Source organism: Mustela nigripes, chromosome 7 (genome assembly GCF_022355385.1).
Source record: "Mustela nigripes isolate SB6536 chromosome 7, MUSNIG.SB6536, whole genome shotgun sequence".
NCBI classification, from domain to species: Eukaryota; Metazoa; Chordata; class Mammalia; order Carnivora; family Mustelidae; genus Mustela; species Mustela nigripes.
Window position 1 is genome coordinate 23,127,212 of NC_081563.1, and position 18,944 is coordinate 23,146,155.

The following is an 18,944-nucleotide window of genomic DNA, read 5'->3' on the forward strand; positions in this document are numbered from 1 at the left end:
AGGAAGAGAGTTGAGTCAGTCACAAATCTGGAGGAGTTTACAGTATGAGAGATGACAGCCAAATGTGAATTTAGAAAGCTAACTTTAGAAAACCTCATCTGTCCCATAAGTAAGACTACAAACATGCTTAATGCTCTAGTGGAGACATGGAGAAAGGGCTTAAGCTGAACTACAACCATGTAAATAAATGCTTATTTGCTTATATAGTGATTTTCAATTTAGCTTAATATTAGAATGGACACTGTTAAAGAAGACTTGTTCACCAACTATTGAGCACAGTGTACCAAACAGAAACGTAATTCTACATGAAATAAGAATAGGATGGGGCACCTGGGTGGCTCGGACGGTTAAATTTCTGACTCGATCTCAGCTCAGGGTCATGAGTTCAGGCTTCACGTTGGGCCCAGTGCCCAGCGTGGAGCCTACTTTTAAAAAAAAAAAAGAGGAAATTGAGTAGAAGGTACAACTTTTCTTTGCTCTTAACCCAGTCCCTTCTCCAAGTAGAACAACTACAGCTTGTATTCAAAACAATACATGAAGGACAGAATTTTATTTCTGATTAAATAGAAGGGCAGAAGAAAGGGAAGTCCGTCTGTCCTTCCTTCCTTCCTTCCCTTCTTGTTTGACACAGGGAGAGAGAGGACTGCATGAGAGGGAGAAGCAGACTCCTCACTGAGCAGGGAGCCCCATGTGGGGCTTGATCCCAGGACCTGAGGCAAAGGCAGAAACTTAACCAACTGCACCACTCAGGCACCCCAAAAGGGAAGTATTTGACAGAACTTAAAATGTACTTCAGAGCTTCTAGATATCTGGCAATGCAATGAAAACTATAAAGTCATTATTACTGTATGAGTGTTCATATAGTTACCATTAAGAAATATGACACCCTACGACTACTGTGCTTATGATTCAGTCAGTTCCTGAAATGCAACCAGAGTGATTTTTTTTTTCAAAACACATATCTAAACATGTTACCCTTCACTTCACTAAATCGTTCAGTGAGACTCTATTTTTCTTAGCATGAATAAACTCCTTAAGAGGTCTACAAGATCTTGCATGGCCTGACCCCTACCTATTTTTCTGATCTCTTTCACTCAACCCCAGCATTGCTGGCTTTTTGTACTCATTTTCCCTGTTATAATTAACTTGTACTTACCATTCAGATTTCAGCTCAATTGTCACTTGCACAGGTAATTACTTAACCAGAGCTAAGTCCCTACAATATTACTCTGTACTTCTTTGGAGCATTTATAACAATTTTAGTTTTATATTTGTGTGATTATTTAATGTCTAGGCTTTTTTTTTTTTGGACTATAGTCTAAAAAGTCAGAGCTTTTACATTAAAATTTTCCACATAATGAAAAACATGTAAAATATTATTTAGAAAATATATATATAATTTTAAATAGCTCCAGCCTAAGGGATAAACCCAGGAATAGCAGCATTTATCCACCCAGGCACTACCCTTTAAAACCTATAAAACATCTATATTTAAACAATAACCTAACCACTCTTAAGTTTTTGTTTATCTGTAAAATATGGATAACCTTAAAGATGAACTACACATACTAATTGAAAAAATTTCATAAAGTTCTTAAAACAATGTAGGGCTCCTAGTAAATGCTAAATAACTGATATGAATAATAAACCCCTAATTAATTCTGATGTTTTTTCAAATGAGTTAAATTGAGTCTGAGAAGGATAAAAGAGATTCAAGAACTGTTACAACTTTCCTTATAATTTTTAAGATGGTTGTATCATTATCAGTTTTCTTCCTATTACTTACTATAACCCAGATTTCTTTACTTTTTAAGATAGATACAAGCCATTAAAATATGTACTTAAAATACACAGATACATAAAATTTATCTTAAAATGCATATTTTATTTTGGTAGCCAATGACCATCAATCAAAGAAAGAAAAGAAAACTAATTTTATGAAGAAAGACAAATCAATGGAGTGGTTTACAGGAAGTGAAGAATGAGATGGCTCAACTAAACCAACTTGGAATCATTAACTACAAAATGTCAAACTAACTACAAGACAAGTATCAAAATGGGGACATTTAAACAGTTTTGAAATGTTACACATCTTCCTTTAGCTTTTGTTTTTCAAAATTATATGTCAAAGTTATACAAATAATAGTGATAGCTAATAATTCCAACTTATGAAAGTTGTGATTCACAATATAAAGTTCTATTTTGATACTTTTCCATCTTCAAATCACTTGCTGTCATATGAGGCACTCAGTTATGTTGTGGTTTAAACTTCCTCAGCTTGACAAGAAAAGCTAATTTAAGGAGAGAAAAAAGTAAGGTCATTACAAAATTAGAAGAAAACACCATTTAATATGGCTTGAAAACCTCACTCACCTGTATGACCAGTTTGCCAGTGTATAGGTCTTGCAATATAGGGAAATGATCCGTATGGAAAATCAGAATGTGATTCTTCTGTTGTAGAACAAAATATATATTATAAGCTATATAAAATATCTGAGAATTTGTTCATAAAATTGTTAAAATACAAATTACTACCCCTTTAACTTTTTTCTCTCAGACATTTTTTTTCAGCATTTGTTTTGGAGCTACTCTGCTAGTTATCTTACAGAAACAATTTGTCAAGGATTAAATGATAAACATATACGGTTTTATAACCAAATGGATAAGCTTATATATCATCAATCAATGGAAATTTGAAAACTTGTTCATGGCCTATATAGTGTGTACACACAACAAAGACCTAAATTTAGCTCTTTGAGGAATTCCAGTAGCATCTTAGAAGTTGCTTTTTGGAATATTAGCTATTTGCATATCAGGTCCTATTAAATTCTTTCCCTTCGGTAATAATCACTGACCTAAATTTAAAATATCCTTTAATATATTTAAAGTATTTCATAAGCCAACCTCCTTGATACAAAAATATTAATACTGTAAGAAGTTCAATACTTCAAAGGTATCAGAGTTTTACATAAAAGACAAGAAGAGTCATTATTCTGTCCCTTAGAGATTTTAATTTAACAGAATAAATACATTTCAATTTCTCTACAGAAAAAGAACAAATCCCTGAGAAATAGTTTTATAATCATTGGTCAATACACTCAGAAACCTATTCTCCATTTATTATTACAAACATATATGAAATTAAATTGAAGCTCACCAATGTCATCCTCTTGAAACATCTCACCTTCAATTCTGATTTTCTTTTGAGAATGTAATTGTAAATCTGTGTTGATTTTAGGTTCTATTTTTTGAGCTAAAGTTCCATTTTTCTGTTTTGCAAGGCAAACCAACCAATCTCTAACAATTACTTCGCTTATCTTTTCACATGAGAGAGCAAGTTCACAGATGCGAATTCCATCTAAAAGCTCAATAACCTGTGTGATGCTTTTAGAAAAGTGAAAAAAAAAGTACTTTAAATTTCTATTACAATAATAACTTGATACTTATTTTAAGTTCACTATACCTCTTAACCCAAATTTAAATGCTATTGTTAAACCAAGGGGGAAATATAAACTTGCAAGTTAGAGCACAAAACATGCAATTTCATAGAATACTAAGTAAAAAAATACAGAGACTATGATTTAACAGTATTGTTCACATTAAACTTTTAAAACATTTTTTCTAAATTGTAAGAAATATGCATCTTATTTAACCATTCAGGTAAAGGGTGATTTAAACAGCAATATATATTAATTGGGACATACATCATTTCATAACAGTTTTACAAGATGACATATATACCTAATTCGGTTACAAAATGAACATTATAGTCAACTACTTGAGATAAAACAAAAGTGTGTTTAAAATCACAATACAAAGAAGAATATCCATATTACTCACTTTGCTAGATATACAGCACACACACCACCCTGTTTAAGATTTGGGTATAAAACAGGCAAAGCAACTTGAGGATTCAACATGTCCAAAGCTACCTGTCAGGGGGGAAAGCAAATCAGACTGAGTTTTCATTAAACAAAGTACAGGTTTTCTTTCTTACTGTGGTATAATGATACACTTCTGGAAAGCAATTACCTAGTTAAAATCTTCATTTTTTTAAACTCTAATATTATTTGTTGCCATTTTGCTGCTCTCAAAAAGGCATCCTTATTATTATACAGTGTGTTATAGTACTTGACTACATGAAAATCATAATGGTGTGTCTTATACTTGGCAATATCAATAATACAGGAATCTTTCTTCAGCTATATCTAATATACACATATATATACAAATGTACATGTTTATAAATAAAGTTTTACTGCTTTAGTTCAGCTTTTGGCAACAGAAATTCACATTATCTCAAATATGTATTTCTATGTTCAAAAGGAAAGTTATGAGTATTAATTTTAGAGATTCTAAAATGCAAGAATCCTGATCCTTAGTTCTTTATTTTTCATCCAACTGCAGAATACAGGGTTGTACTCATAAAAGATGCCAAATGAATACAATGAGTAAATGAAACTTAAAAAACAAACTCATTTAAAACAAAAATAAATATGGTCAAAATAGGAAATCAAGTGGCTTTTATCGATGGATAACTCTAGAAAGCTAAGAGTAGTTGACACAACATATTTACTAAACTAGAAATTATTCCATTATTTATGTGTTTTTTCAAATAGTATTAATGGGTCATCATTCATTATTAATTCATTCACCAAATATTTATTGAGTACCTTCCATGTGCCAAGCATTTTGCTAAGTAGTAAGGATATAACAGGAGCTTATATTCTATTTCATTTCAAGGGAACATATATTCTAGTAAAGGGATAGATATTAAATAAAAATCCAATAAATAAGTCAGAGGATGATAAATGACATGAAGAACTACAGAATTATAAAGCAGGATATGAAGGATACAGAGTAATGGAAAGGAAGTGCTATTTTATACATAGCCTGGTCAGTGAAGAGACCTGAAGAAAATGATTAAGCTTACCCTATGGAAATTTAGGGGGGAAGTATGCTCCAAATGGACAGAACAGCAAATACAAATGTTCTGAGGCTGTAGGATACTTGGAGAGTCTGAGAAGGCCACTGTCACTGCAGTGGAGACAAAAGTGGGAAAATGGTAAGAGATGAATTGTGAGTATACAGTTCAGTGGCATAAGTACATTCTGACTTATTTTTTAAATCTACACATAGAAAAGACCAGGAGAAGGCAAGGAAGGATGATGGTGACTTGCAATAGTAAAGAGCACTAGATGTGATAACCAGCGGGTATATATTTTGAAAAGATAGAGCCAATTAGAATTAGAATCGGTTGTTGGATACCAGAGAAAGAGGAGTCAAGATGAATCCAGTGTTTTTAGCCTAAGCCACTGAAAGAACATAGATGTGATTTTCTAATGAGGAAAATGGTGAAGACCATGGGAGGGGCAGGCTTGGCAGAAATAATCAAGAATTCAGGTTTGGACAGGAGTTTAAAATACCTATTAGATTTCAAGGAAAGATCTCAATGACTGAATCAAAGGTCAACAGGATAAACATAAGTGGGCTTCTTCAGCTATAGTTCATGTTATTGACAAGGACAAAAAGTCACATAACCAAGAAACTTGCCAAAGCTCTTAAATACTCCATTCTCCATTAATACTTCCATCCATCCAGTCACTCAAATCAGAAACTTGTTCGGAGTCATCATTTTCTTTACCTTGAATTCTCTTTTGAGAATCTGTGGGATTTTATTGTTTCTGTTTGGATTAAAATTACTCAGGCCCACAAACCTACCTATTAAGTTTTTCTCAAATTTATCTTCCTGCTAATGCCTTCTTAGATCAGGACCTCATTGTATCTTGTTGTAACATTACAATAGGTCTCTACATAGACTCACAGCCTTATTCTTCCACCAGAATTACTCTAAAATGGAAGAGTATACTTATCTTGATGAGTACTGAGCAATATATGGAATTGCTGAATCACTATATTGTACACCTGATGAATTACTTTAAAATAGGAATCTGGACATTCTCCTCCCCCACTTGGGAACTCATCAGTAGTTCTTATTATTTATAAGAAAGTGTCTTGGGGAGCCTGGGTGGCTCAGTTGGTTAAGCAGCTGCCTTCGGCTCAGGTCATGATCCCAAGGTCCTGGGATGCAGCCCTCCATCGGGCTCCCTACTCAGCAGGGAGTCTGCTTGTCCCTCTCCCTCTGCCTGCCTCTCTGCTTACTTGTGCTCTCTGTCAAATAAATAAAAATCTTAAAAAAAAAAAAAGAATAATAAGAAGAAAAGAAAATGTCTCTATGCCCTAGTCCTAGCTTAATATATATACAAATGTTCTTCATTATGTAGCCCCTTAAGACTGCATTTTGCAGCTTCATCTCATGATACTCAATTTCTACAGCCATGGTGTTCCATGCTTCAGAGTCTTTCCAGTAATTGTTTATATGTTTATTTTCTAACTGAAAGCTCCTTTAAATGTATAATTCACTTCTGTCTTAGCATAGTACATGGCACATAACACGTCTTTAATGTTTGTTGAAACAAACATTAGAAACAGTGGTTCACTAATCCAGAAAATGAGGATAAACCCCGGTTAGATGAGTAAGGTACATTCTATTAAAGAGGTGATCTTTTATCTAAACTTTGAGGGGAAAATAGATTTTAAACAGGTAGAGAAAAGGAAAGAAAGAATAATGATGAAAATCATAGCTAATATTTCTTTAATGCTTACTATACACCAGGTACTGTTCTATGTACTTTATATGAAGTATCTTATTTAATCCTTAACAACTCTATGAAATATGAACTATTATTATCATTCCTCTTTAATATGTGAGGGGACTGAGGCACAGAAAGATTAAGTAACTTATCCAAGATCATCTTGGCTTTTATGGGGGCCCAAGAGTAAACCAGACTGAATGGACGCCAAAACTTAGTTCCTCTTCTTTCCCTTTCTCTCCTCAGGTAATCGTTGTCCTGTTTGCATAGTTTTAAATTTTACATATGTGTGGCCATTCCATACATATTCTTTTATAATGCCTTTTTTCACTAAGCACCATGTCTTTGAGATATACTGATTTAGGTATAGTACATTTATTTCACTATGTTAAATAACACTATTTTTCAAGTATTCCATTTGTCCATTCATTCTTCTGATGGCTAGGCTTTTTAAATTTTGTTTAAAATATTTTATTAGCCATTTTTTCTCCTTTTGTTCTCTGTCTTTGTGGTTTAACACCTTATTTGTTCAATTTACCATCATTTTGGATGGTGGGAGTATGGCTCCTCCCCCTCTAATTTCTCATACTGGCAATCATCTGACACTATTACTCAAGACAGTCCATCATATAAATCTGGTAAGGAATATTCTTTTAGATCAGGGATGGCTCAACAGGTTTCTACAAAGCTTCAGCAGTATCATTAAAATCCTTTGTATGTTTCATGATCATCAAGCAAACTTCTGATGACAATTAACCCTCCAGGTAACTATAACATTCTGATGATGGTCTATGTAAAGAAATTACTTTTTTCTGGCCCTTACTGAGCTGTAATATGCAAGCCAAACAAGGATGAGGAAAAAGAACTGTGGTCTTTGTATCCAGGAATCTTGAGTCACCAAAACTATAGGAACCAGTCCTGATCAAAAAAAAGATCTCTTTGAACTTCATTTTTCAACTAGTTTCCCCATAAATGTCCTAAAGTAATCCTACTTTCCAACAGCCAATTAAAAAAAGCAAAGACAACCTAGATCTCAGTCTGTAGTGCTCTGAAATGATAATGGAATCATCAAGGATAAGGCAATTTACATTAGAATTCTGAACCTCTGAAGCCAACTAAATACCTCCATGTCCCCCATCACTACCATCACTGGTCAGCCTAAAATATTCCCTCATCATCTATCCTTTTATCTTCATACTACTCTATTTCTTCTCCCTAATTCAACCTCTCACTGTTCCTCCTCACAAATCCATCCACTCCACCTTCTGGAGCTATGCTCATAATGTATGCCTCCAACCTCAGTATCTTTAATGAACACTCATCTACATCCTCATGTTAACTGTCTGAAGATGCCTCTTGTCTGTTCCCCCACAAATGAGGACTATTTATTCCCCCAAACCTCTCCCACAAATGAGGACTATTTATTCCCCAAATCTCATAACATGAGGTCAGGTACTGGGATATGCTCCCAAAGCTGCTCCTAAATTATTATTCCTTTATCCTAGAAATGCTGTGGTTCATGATGCTCAACTACTCCTCTTACTCTCTGGTCATTACTCGACATTTATTAACAGCTTTGGCACCTGATTCAGCATATCTCTCTGCTCTAAATCGTACCATAATATTAAAGGAAAATATTCCTCCTACTCCTAGAGACAGAAATGGGGCAAATAATAAAGGAAGAGCATTCGCCACACAAAAGAAGTGTGATCCTTGTTTTCTACATGGTCAGTATTAAATATCATAGGACCCACTTTAGAAAACTTACCGCATCAAATGTTAAAGGTTTTATGTCTTCAGTTGCTCCTGAAATATCCTTATGAATAAAATTCACATTGTCTGGCCACTCATCTACATGACTCATTTTCCATGAATCACACCAGTTTTTATAATTCCTCTTAGCCAATTCATGGTGGTCTTTTCGTGCTTCAAAACTTATGACTCGTCCTTGTGATCCAACTTAATTTAAAAAAAAGAATTTATGATATTTCACTGTATTGTATCATTTCATAAAAGAATATAAAAAATATTCTGCAAAGGTATTACCTTGATGTGAAAAAATAATTCAAATAGTTCAAGGCTAGAAAACTATCCTATCCCAGATCCTTAATCAATTTTCCTCTGCAGAGAAACCATATTACCAGGTATTTTCTCTTCGCAAGATACCTAGTGCCAGTGACTTTCCCTGTTTTTAACACACAATGAAACATACATGTATTGTATATACTGTCCTATACTCCTTCCTACTTACCAGTGTTATTTCAGTTATTAATAATTACTCCATTCCTTTTAAGAGCTATTATGTTCCATTGTATGGCTATACCATAGTTTATTTAACTGGTCTTCTACTGATGAATATTCAGCTTGTTTCTAGTCTTATGCTACCAACAAACAATATTGCAATGAAAATTGTTGCCTAAACCTTTGTATCCATGAAAAGACAAAGTCGTCAAAATGAAATTACAGGCTCAAGAGGTATGTGACTTTTTTATTTTGAAATTGCCAAATTATCCTCCAAAAAAAATACCAATTTATATTCTACAAACAATGTAGTAAAGTGCCTATTTCTCCATACTTTCTCCAACAAAGACTTTTCAAACTTTTAACCTGTGTCAATCTAAAAACTGAATATAATTTTATCATTGTAGTTGTAATTTACATTTCTTTTGTTGTGGATGAAACCCTAAACCCTAGCCCTAATCCTAACCCTTACCTATGTTACAGATCACTACACTTGTATCTTTAGGGTAAATTCCCAGTAGTGCCATTGCTGGGTTGTAGGGTAGCTCTATTTTCATTTCTTTTGTTATGGATGTTAATATGGATGTTAGGCATTTCATATATTTAAAAGATATTTGTACTTTTGTGTGTGTCTGAAGAACTTTTAAACTGTTTGGCATAGTAATCGTTTCTGCAGAAGACTATGCATTTTAATTAAAGGTGATTAATTTCCCACCCACCTCTGTTTGAGGTTATTTGATATCGTTTAGAAGTTGTCCTAGATCAGTAAGTCTACAGTTTATTAATGAAAAATTTAAATTCTAGAATATCTTTTGAAATATAACTCCAGCTGCAATTCATCATGTTCTCAAGGTACAGAATTTAATGTTAACAATAGCATACGCTAAATAATTGGAAAAGAAAATTATGGAGGAAAAAAAAATCCATCGCAAAGGTAAATAGCAATAATTTTTTGATCATGGTTTGGGAATATTAATGCCATGACACTCTGACACTATAGATGTTAGAAATATGGGCACTCCTCCTCTCTCACAGATTTTTATAAATGCATTTATAAAATTATATATATAATATATATAATTTGTAAAAATTATAAAATGTCAAATGCATTTAGAATTCAGTTACTGATTGCGAAGAAATGACTGCCTTTAACTATGTACAGAAAAGAATAAATAAAGATTTGAGGAGGCCAGAATGAGTTTCCTGACCTAGAATAAACTGGATTATGATTGTATGTGATGCCATTAGGTGAAAGAACAAAAAGTTTAATTCAGTATATTTCCATCGGTATTCTTTATACAAGCTACCCACATGCACCTATGATAGCTCTAACAAAGTTTATTATTTAAAAAAGAATGCACTAAAGAGAACATGAATGTTTTAAAAAAAAAAAAATCTACCCACAGAGAGTGAGGTCACTGTTCAGTGGTCTGTCATTAACCGAGGAAGAACAACTGCACCGGCAGCCAGAGCAGCCAAAGCAGCCAAAGCAGTCCTGACACTCAGAGGAATTAAACAGTCAACGGGAGCAATAATCAATTAGATATTTATGTTTACTGTATACCTCTTGATTTTTGATGAGGTGCTGCCTTCAAGCAATACATTTAAAAAACTGACAATTTTTAGAGACTTTGCAGCTGAGCGCCCTCTACATTTTATATTCTCTCCTACTGAATCTTCATCTGGAATTGTTATTAACAAAAACATGTACACATATGAACCAAAAGACAAATACAAGAATGTTCAGAGCAGCACTATTCATAATATTCAACTCAAACACCCATCAAAAGAATGGAAAAGCTATGATATGTTTATAAAATGGAGTAGCTACACAGCCACTAAAAGGGAAGAACTACCGCTACACGCAATGGCTGACTCTCACAAACAGAATGTTGAAGGGAGCCACATTCAGGGAGTACATACTGTCCGATTCTTTTCATACAAGGTTCAAAGCAAGCAAAACTCATCAATGATGGTAAAAGGCAGAACAGTGGTTATCTTTAGGGAGAATCGATTATGACTGAGACATGAGAACATTTCTGTGATGCAGCAGCAGTCCCTGTCTTAATCTGGGTGATAACTACTTGAGTATGGTCATTATATTAAAAATTCTTTGAGGTCTACACACTTAGGATCTGTGCACGATAGCTATGTTATGTCCCAGTAAAAAGTTCAGTTAAAAAAAAAAAAAAGATGCCTTAAAACACATGGAGGGCACAAGAGAAAGCACAGAAAATGGAGAGAGGGTTAGAGAGAGAATGACTAGAAGAAATGTACAGGTGGAAAGAAAAACAGTTGCCGGCATTTGGTTTCAAGGAGAATGCTCTCCATCACAGTCATGTGAATATTTTCTAAGACATCTTTATCCACTTAATTTTCTGTTATTATGAAAGATTGAATGTTTTCTTTGCCCATCTAAATTCAGCTCATTTCTCTCCATCTCTTACCTGCTTTGGATAAAAATAAGCTCATTCCACCAGAGCCTGAGCCAACTTCCAAAACAGTATCCCCTGGGTGGATATCCATCATCAACAGTATCATACTCATATCCTATGATTGAAACATAGTATGGGTGACTCAGTGTCCAATAAGTATGTACTAAGCACAGGCTCTTATCAAACACTATGTTAGACCTGGAAAAGAAAAGAGTGAAAAAGAGTATTAAAATCTGGCTCAGCCTACCCAAGAGTTGATATTTTACTTGACGAAATAAGAGATTCAGCAATCAGTTAGCAAATAAGCAGCACTTCAGCATAATACCAAAATTATAGACAGTAAGTAGTAATAGAAGCCCAGAGAATAGTGTTATCAGCAGAAGGCCCTCGCTTAAAGACACAGAGAATTTAAGGAAACAATCATGAAGTAGAAATGGTATTAAAGAAAACAGAGGTAGACGGGGCGCCTGGGTGGCTCAGTGGGTTAAGCCGCTGCCTTCGGCTCAGGTCATGATCTCAGGGTCCTGGGATCGAGTCCCACATCGGGCTCTCTGCTCGGCAGGGAGCCTGCTTCCTTCCTTCCTGCTCTCTCTCTCTGCCTGCCTCTCAGTGTACTTGTAATTTCTCTCTGTCAAATAAATAAATAAAATCTTTAAAAAAAAAAAAAAAAAAAGAAAACAGAGGTAGAATAAACACAGTTTCCTCATCTCAGAAGAAGAGAAAAGGAGAGAACTGAATGCCAGGCTAAAGCACTTGAACTTGACCTGGTCAGTAACTGGGGCACGTCACCAAGGTAATATGCATGGCATTTTATGAAGATTACTATGACAGGGAAATGCAGGATATACTAGAGAAGAGAAAAATTAGACCCAGTAAGACCACTTAGGAAGTATTACATAATCTCTGTATGAAAGGAAATGAACTTCTCATTTAGCATTAGAATACCAGTGATAGATAGGACCTATTTCACAAACGCTGTAATTGAATTGTTAATGAGAGTATCAGGGATAATAATAATAAGGGCTATTTATTGAAACTTTACCATGTGCCAGGCTTCTTTAAGAATACAAATTGCTTTCGGGGCGCCTGGATGGCTCAGTGGGTTAAAGCCTCTGCCTTCGACTCAGGTCATGATCCCAGGGTCCTGGGATCGAGCCCTGCATCGGGCTCTCTGCTCAGCGGGGAGCCTGCTTCCTCCTCCCTCTCTCTCTGCCTGCCTCTGCCTACTTGTGATCTCTGTCTGTCAAATAAATAAATAAAATCTTTAAAAAAAAAGAATACAAATTGCTTTCATAAACTTATTTAATCAGGACAATAATTTGAGAAAACTATCATCATCCCCATTACAAAGACAAATCAAAGATGTTAAGTAATTTTCCCAAAGTCACACAGCCAGGAATTAACTGGACAAGTCAGGAGTAAAACGGATGTTGAACCCACAGAGACCACGCTGTTGATCATTAACACTATACCACTTGTTATACAGAAAATTTTAAACATTAGCATGTATTTCAACACTACCCCATCTGAACCTTTGAAAATTGCTAATAAATAAGCAGCACATCTGGTAAGCTTTTACTAGCTTTTCCTTCTCTGGGAAAAGCTGCTGTGAAAATTCTTAAAGAGGAGATTTCTAGGATCCTGTCGAGTCACAAAACATTGTATATTAAATATAGGTTTGGTTGCATAAGAAAATGTTCAACAGGTAAAGTTGTCTAATTAAAAGCCAAAATGTATTTTCTGAAATGCAGGGCTAAGGCTTGGGCCAAATGATACACAGACACGTAATTTTTAAGATGTATTAGTCTAAAAGTTTCATTCACAAATGCTGAGTCTTTCGGACATACATAACCTCTCCCACATGCCAGGCACCTAGGAGTAGAGTGGGGAGGGAGTACAATTTCACACAGAAGTAGGAGCAGCTGGGTAGTCTTAACAGTGGAATGTCCTGCAGAAGGCAATTCTATTTTCTCGGATCACATAAAATAAAGAAACCAACTATTATGAAATAAAAACTTAAGCACACTTTAGCTTTTGCTTCCTGCTATTCAGGTTACATGGTATCAATGGGATGAGTTTTCTAGACTGGATTTCACTATATATATTCTAGCAATTTCAGTTCAAAACTTGGGGAGGGGAGACGTTAGCATTTAATCATTTCCCTACCTTTTCCCAAAAGGGATTTAAAGCTATTGGGAGAGTCCTCCAGGGTTACAAACTATCATTCTACTATTGAGTTTCCTGCATTTTTAAAAAATTTTATTAACATATAATGTATTATTTGCTTCAGAGGTACAGGTCTGTGAATCATCAGTCTTACACAATTCACAGCACTCACCATAGCACATACCCTCCCCAATGTCCGTCACCCAACCACCCTATCCCTCCCACTACACCTCCCAGCAACCCTCTTAATCCAGAGATTGAGTCTCCTGTGGTTTTTCTCCCTCCCTGGTCCCATCTTGTTTCACTTTTTTCCCCTCCCTTCCCCCCATAACCCCTCACCCTGCCTCTCAAAACTCCTCATATCAGAGAGATGATATGATAATTGTCTTTCTCTGACTTATTTCGCTTAGCATAAACCCTCTAGTTCCATGTTGTTGCAAATGGCAAGATTTCATTTTTTGATGGCTGCATAGTATTCCATTATATATATATGCATATATACACATATATGCACATATATATGCACACACACACACACACACACCCCACATCTTCTTTATCCATTCATCTGGTGATGGACATCTAGTTTGGCTATTGTGGACATTGCTGCTATAAACATTCAGGTGTAGGTGCCCCTTCGGATCGCTACACTTTGTGTCTTTAGGGTAAATACCCAGTAGTGCAATCACTGGGTTGTAGGGTAGCTCTATTTTCAACTTTTTGAGGAACCTCCATGCTATTTTCCAGAATGGACTTCAGGTAACAACCCTTTCAAACTTCCATTTTTTCCTCAACATGAATTCCAATCTCTTTCCTGATTAACTCAGTAACATAAATCTAGCCCTCAGCTGAAAGATTTAGTAAGTAGGCTACACTTAGGCTTCATTAAGTTGCAACAATTTCTACTCCCCTGTTGTTCTTCTGTAAGTGCCACAATCATGCATATCAGCAGAAAATATTAATTTTTAAAATTTGGGGAGTGGGAGCATCTGGGTGCTTCCATCAGGTAACCATCTTGACTTTTGGTTTCCCACCCAGGTCATGATCTCAGATTCCTGTGATCAAGCCCCATGTCAGGGTCTGCATTCAGCACTGAGTCTACTTGAGATTTTCTCCCTCTTTCTCTGCCCTTCCCACATGTGCACGCTCTCTCTCAAATTAAACAAATAAGTATTTTAAAATTTAAAAAAATAAAAAATAAAATTTGGGGAATGTTTCCATCTATATTTCTATTCCAAACCTAAAAGTGCTTGATACTGACCAATGTGAAATGTTGACATTTCACAAGTATCTGTTAGGAAGTTTATTTGAAATTACTCCCACAAAAAATAAATAAATAAATTACTCCACAGACCTACTTTTATTATTAAGACAAAACTATGTAATTCTAACACAGAGACCAGCTTTCAAGTCAATTGAGGTACTCTCTCTCTTTTTTTTAAAGATTAATTTATTTGACACAGAGAGAGAGATCACAAGAAGGCAGAGAGGCAGGCAGAGAGAGGGAGGGAAGCAGGCTCCCCACTTAGCAGAAAGTCCAATGCTAGGCTCGATCCCAGAACCCTGGGATCATGACCTGAGCCAAAGGCAGAGGCTTGAACCCACTGAGCCATGCAAGCACCCCTATTGAGGTACTCTTTTAAAAAGCATTTCAAAGTTGTAAAGGTTGAAGTCAAATTTCCTGTAGCCACCACTTGGGAAATAAAAAGAGAAGTGAACACCTAGAATGTCTAGTATTTTAAGTCCTGTTTAGGATGGAGGGGGTTTGTGGGTGGTCAGTAAAGCATCTACCTTCAGCTCAGATGGAGCCCCCCGCTGATCAAGGAGCCTGATTCTTCTCCCTCTCCTCTCCACTTGTGCTCTCTCAAAGAAATAAAATCTTTAAAATAAGTAAATACATACATACATACATAAATTCCTCCTTAGAATGGAGCACTGTGACTTTTATCTGTAACAAATGGAAAGGCAGAAAGTGCACTAAAGATTCATCTTTATAACTTTATAAAATACAACTATTCTCTCAGTTTTTTCTAGTGAGGAGGAAAAAAGATGTGGGGAAGCAAGATGAATTTTTTTTTTTTTTTTTTTTTTTTGGTAGCTAGATTGAATGGTCAGAAGAGGAAAAAGAAAATAAGAAAAAGTTTCTGTCAAGAGTTTATGGTACCTCTCTGGCCTAAAGCCTCAAAAGGTTTTCTTAGTCCCTTGGTAGATCTTTTAAAACATAAATTGGAGGGGCACCTGGGTGGCTCAGTGGGTTAAAGCCTCTGCCTTCGGCTCAGGTCATGATCCCAGGGTCCTGGGATCTGCTCAGCAGGGAGCCTGCTTCCCCCTCTCAGCCTGCCTCTCTGCCTACTTGTGTGATCTCTGTCAAATAAACAAATAAAAATCTTAAAAAAAAAAAAAAAAAGAAACACATAAATTGGATTCCTACTTAGAACATTCCAGTGGTACCCAATGCACATGGAATAACCACATGTCATACCACTCTCCCCCTCACCTAACTCACTCAAGCCATTATAGCATCTCCGCACTACTCTTCCCTTTGTGAGAACCCTGGGCTCCAAGATCTTTGCATGGCTGGGTTCTCCTTATATTGGGTTTCTTATCTAACATACCTCTTTTGAGACCTTCTCTAACCATCTGACATAAAGTATTCTCTTCCCCCAGGTCACCCAACATGTCATTGTTAATCTATTTGTCTTCATGGCACTTAGCACTACCTGAAATTATCTCATCCTTTCATTTACTTGTGTGTTCTCTGTCACCCCTTCTAGGATGTAACATCCAGGTTGAGAGCAAGGACTGGGGCTCATCACCATACCTCCCCTATAATAGTACCCTGATTATAGAAGATAGGTAATTATTTGCTGAATACATGACGAATGACTCTTCATCTGGGGATAGGAATTGTTACAAAGGAATATTCTACCCATGGACTGTGACTGTGATTAAAAAACTGAAATAAGCCTAGCAATGGATGATTCATATGAAGTTGTAACAAGAAACTAGGCAGTTAATTTATTATACAGAATATTTCTTGTATGTTCAGTGTTTAATGTTAGCTGTTTTAATAGAAAACTATTTTTTCCCTAAAGCAAAAAGCACAGTAAGATATCTACCATTGATGAAACATACACCTAGTAACACGCTTTATTTAATTAAATGATGATTAAAATATTTCCATAATAGGGGGTGCCTGGGTGGCTCAGTGGGTTAAAGCCTCTGCCTTCGGCTCAGGTCATGGTCCCAGGCATCCTGGGATCCAGCCCCACATTGGGCTCTCTGCTCAGCAGGGAGCCTGCTTCCTCCTCTTTCTTTCTCTACCTGCCTCTCTGCCTGCTTGTGATCTCTTTCTGTCAAATAAATAAATAAAGTCTTTAAAAAAATAATTTAAAAAAACATTTCCATAATGGTACCAAAGGGTTGAACATTCTCGAATCCTGAACTTGCAAACTTAAGGGTTATGGGGGACAAACATAAGTGCCTGATTAGCTCACATAACTCTATACATTAGGTCAGTATTCTTTTCACTTTACAGATGAGAGAGTCAACACTCCCAGATTAAAGGTAAAAGGTGGCTGTTTCCTCCTAACATTCGCAATCATAACATATGTAAGTCCCATCCATTGTTGTTGTTTTTTTCAACCTGAGAATAAAAACTTTAAATGTTCTGAAATGTGCTTTAAGCACATTTATCAGGACTGTAGCTGGGCTCTTTCTGGAACCAACACGCACCTAACTCCCACCGCATTACCTTAGGATACGTTATGGCAGGCCCTCTTTTCATCAGTAATACATAGTCTTCCAGTGCCGGCCTCCTCAGCATGAGCTGCTTACCAGAAGTCGTCGTCAGTATCTGGCCGGGAAACTTTCCCACGATCTCGCTGAATGGGACTCTCCCCCAGCTACTATTTAAGTGTCCGGCGTTACTCAACCTAAATAACTTTTTAAATTGGGTTTCTCTCTTCCCAGTCTCAGCTAAGATCAGCTCCCCAGCGCGAAAGGACCCCTCCCTGGAAGCTGGGCAGGAAAAGGAGCCAGGAAGCTCTTCTACCCCAGTCACGGACTGGGCCATGGAGGCGGGCAAGGGACCCCCGGAACCCTGGTGGACGGGACCGGGCTGGCCCTGGTGTCCGCTCGAGTCTCCGCGCTCTCGAGAGGGTGACTCCTCTTGAGGCGTCGGCTGTCTGAGGACCTCCAGTGAGGAAAGACATCTGATCCCCGTGCCTCGGACGCGCAGAGGGAGAGATGGAGGCTCTGTGTTGGGGGCTTTCCTCCGTGACGCTTCGCGCCGTCCCTCTCCGTCTCGTGCGTCTCTAGGACAGGATTCGCAACACAATGACCGGGCTGTCTCCAAGAGCTCTCGCTCAAGGCCCCGCAGGAACGGAGAAGCTCCGAGCCCTAGCCACCTCCTGGGGCGCCGCAGCCGGAGGACAACCAGACCTCGCCGGCCGGCTGACAGCATGATGTCCGGCGCAGGCGCCGTCGCACACAAGTGGCGTAGAGCCGGGCGAGGCCCTCCCCGCGCTGGACGCACTGACGCAGCCGTCAGGGTATCCGCCGCTTTTTCGCAGGAAGAGCTCCCCCTGCGCATGCGTCCAGGGGGCGGGGTAGTCCTAATGTGGGGCGGGGCGCAAGAGCTTCGGGGTGTCGCTGAGTAACTGTCCCAGGTGCGAGTCACACTCTGGGGCAGGAGCACATTTTCCTCTTCGGAATGTGGGCAGAGTAAACAGTTGGCCGCTGACACATCCCCACCAGCCTCACGCTGTGGACAGGAGGCTTAAGAGAGACAAAGCCTGTCAAAGTGCTGTGTAAACTGAAGTCCTGGACCAGGGTCGACTCGACGGTCATCAGAAAGAGGAACGTGACACGATCACCTCAAGATGTAGGAGTTAAAAAGCCCAGAGATGCGTTGGACTGTCGCCTTTTGGAAGGGCCACCTGCTGATCCCCGTTCCTTTCCAACTGACTGCGAAGTTCTTCCCCCGCCAACCTTAGCAAGTCCCTTCGATTGGACTCTGACTGTCTGCTTGCCTGCCCCAGGCTTAGGGAGTCGGGGACGGCCGACTGAAGTTACTCACTGGGTTCTTATTTAGCAGAACTGTTTCTGATAATTAAAATATAACAGTTAATTCTTTTACTACCCCTAAAACTCAACAGGATCTTCTTTAAGGGTGGAAAAGCCGTTGCTAAAACAGGGTTGTAGGGCAGAAGGGTATAGCTAAATTTAATCCCCTCAAGATTCATGCATTGAAGTCCCAGTATCAGAATGTGACTGTATTTGGGAATAGGGTTAAAGAGGTAATTAAGTTAAAGTGAAGTCTTTAATGTGGGACCTAATTCACTATGAGTGGTGTCCTTATAAGAAAAGGGGATTAGAACACAGGCACGCTCGGAAGATCAGCTAAAGACAGGCAGCAGATGTCCATCTACAAACCGAGACAGACCTC

The 18,944-nt window shown here is 37.5% G+C and overlaps 2 protein-coding genes across 2 annotated transcripts in view; one reads left to right on the plus strand and one right to left on the minus strand.

Annotated features, from left to right (window-relative positions):
• Positions 1–1,985, plus strand: part of SPDYA (speedy/RINGO cell cycle regulator family member A) — a 30,962-nt gene extending 28,977 nt beyond the window's left edge. The window contains exon 8 of the mRNA XM_059407583.1: positions 1,897–1,985. Coding sequence (XP_059263566.1) covers positions 1,897–1,985 — 89 coding nt within the window. The remainder of the gene's footprint in view (positions 1–1,896) is intronic.
• Positions 1,860–18,014, minus strand: TRMT61B (tRNA methyltransferase 61B). The gene is made up of 7 exons (XM_059407582.1): positions 17,250–18,014; positions 11,342–11,444; positions 8,422–8,612; positions 3,841–3,932; positions 3,158–3,384; positions 2,374–2,451; positions 1,860–2,291 (listed from the first exon to the last, which is right to left on the minus strand). Exons 1-7 carry the CDS (start codon positions 17,958–17,960, stop codon positions 2,248–2,250), a joined length of 1,446 nt encoding a protein of 481 aa, XP_059263565.1. The 5' UTR covers positions 17,961–18,014; the 3' UTR covers positions 1,860–2,247.
• Between the last annotated feature and the right edge of the window lie 930 nt (positions 18,015–18,944).

Coding starts and splice junctions, on each gene's coding strand:
- TRMT61B (XM_059407582.1), bottom strand. CDS start 17,960: ATGCTGTCAGCCGGCCGGCGAGGTCTGGTTGTCCTCCGGCTGCGGCGC. Junction 11,445..17,249: donor CTGCCATAACGTATCCTAAG/GTAATGCGGTGG, acceptor TTTCAATCATAG/GATATGAGTATGATACTGTT. Junction 3,933..8,421: donor AACCTTTAACATTTGATGCG/GTAAGTTTTCTA, acceptor CCCCCCTGACAG/GTAGCTTTGGACATGTTGAA.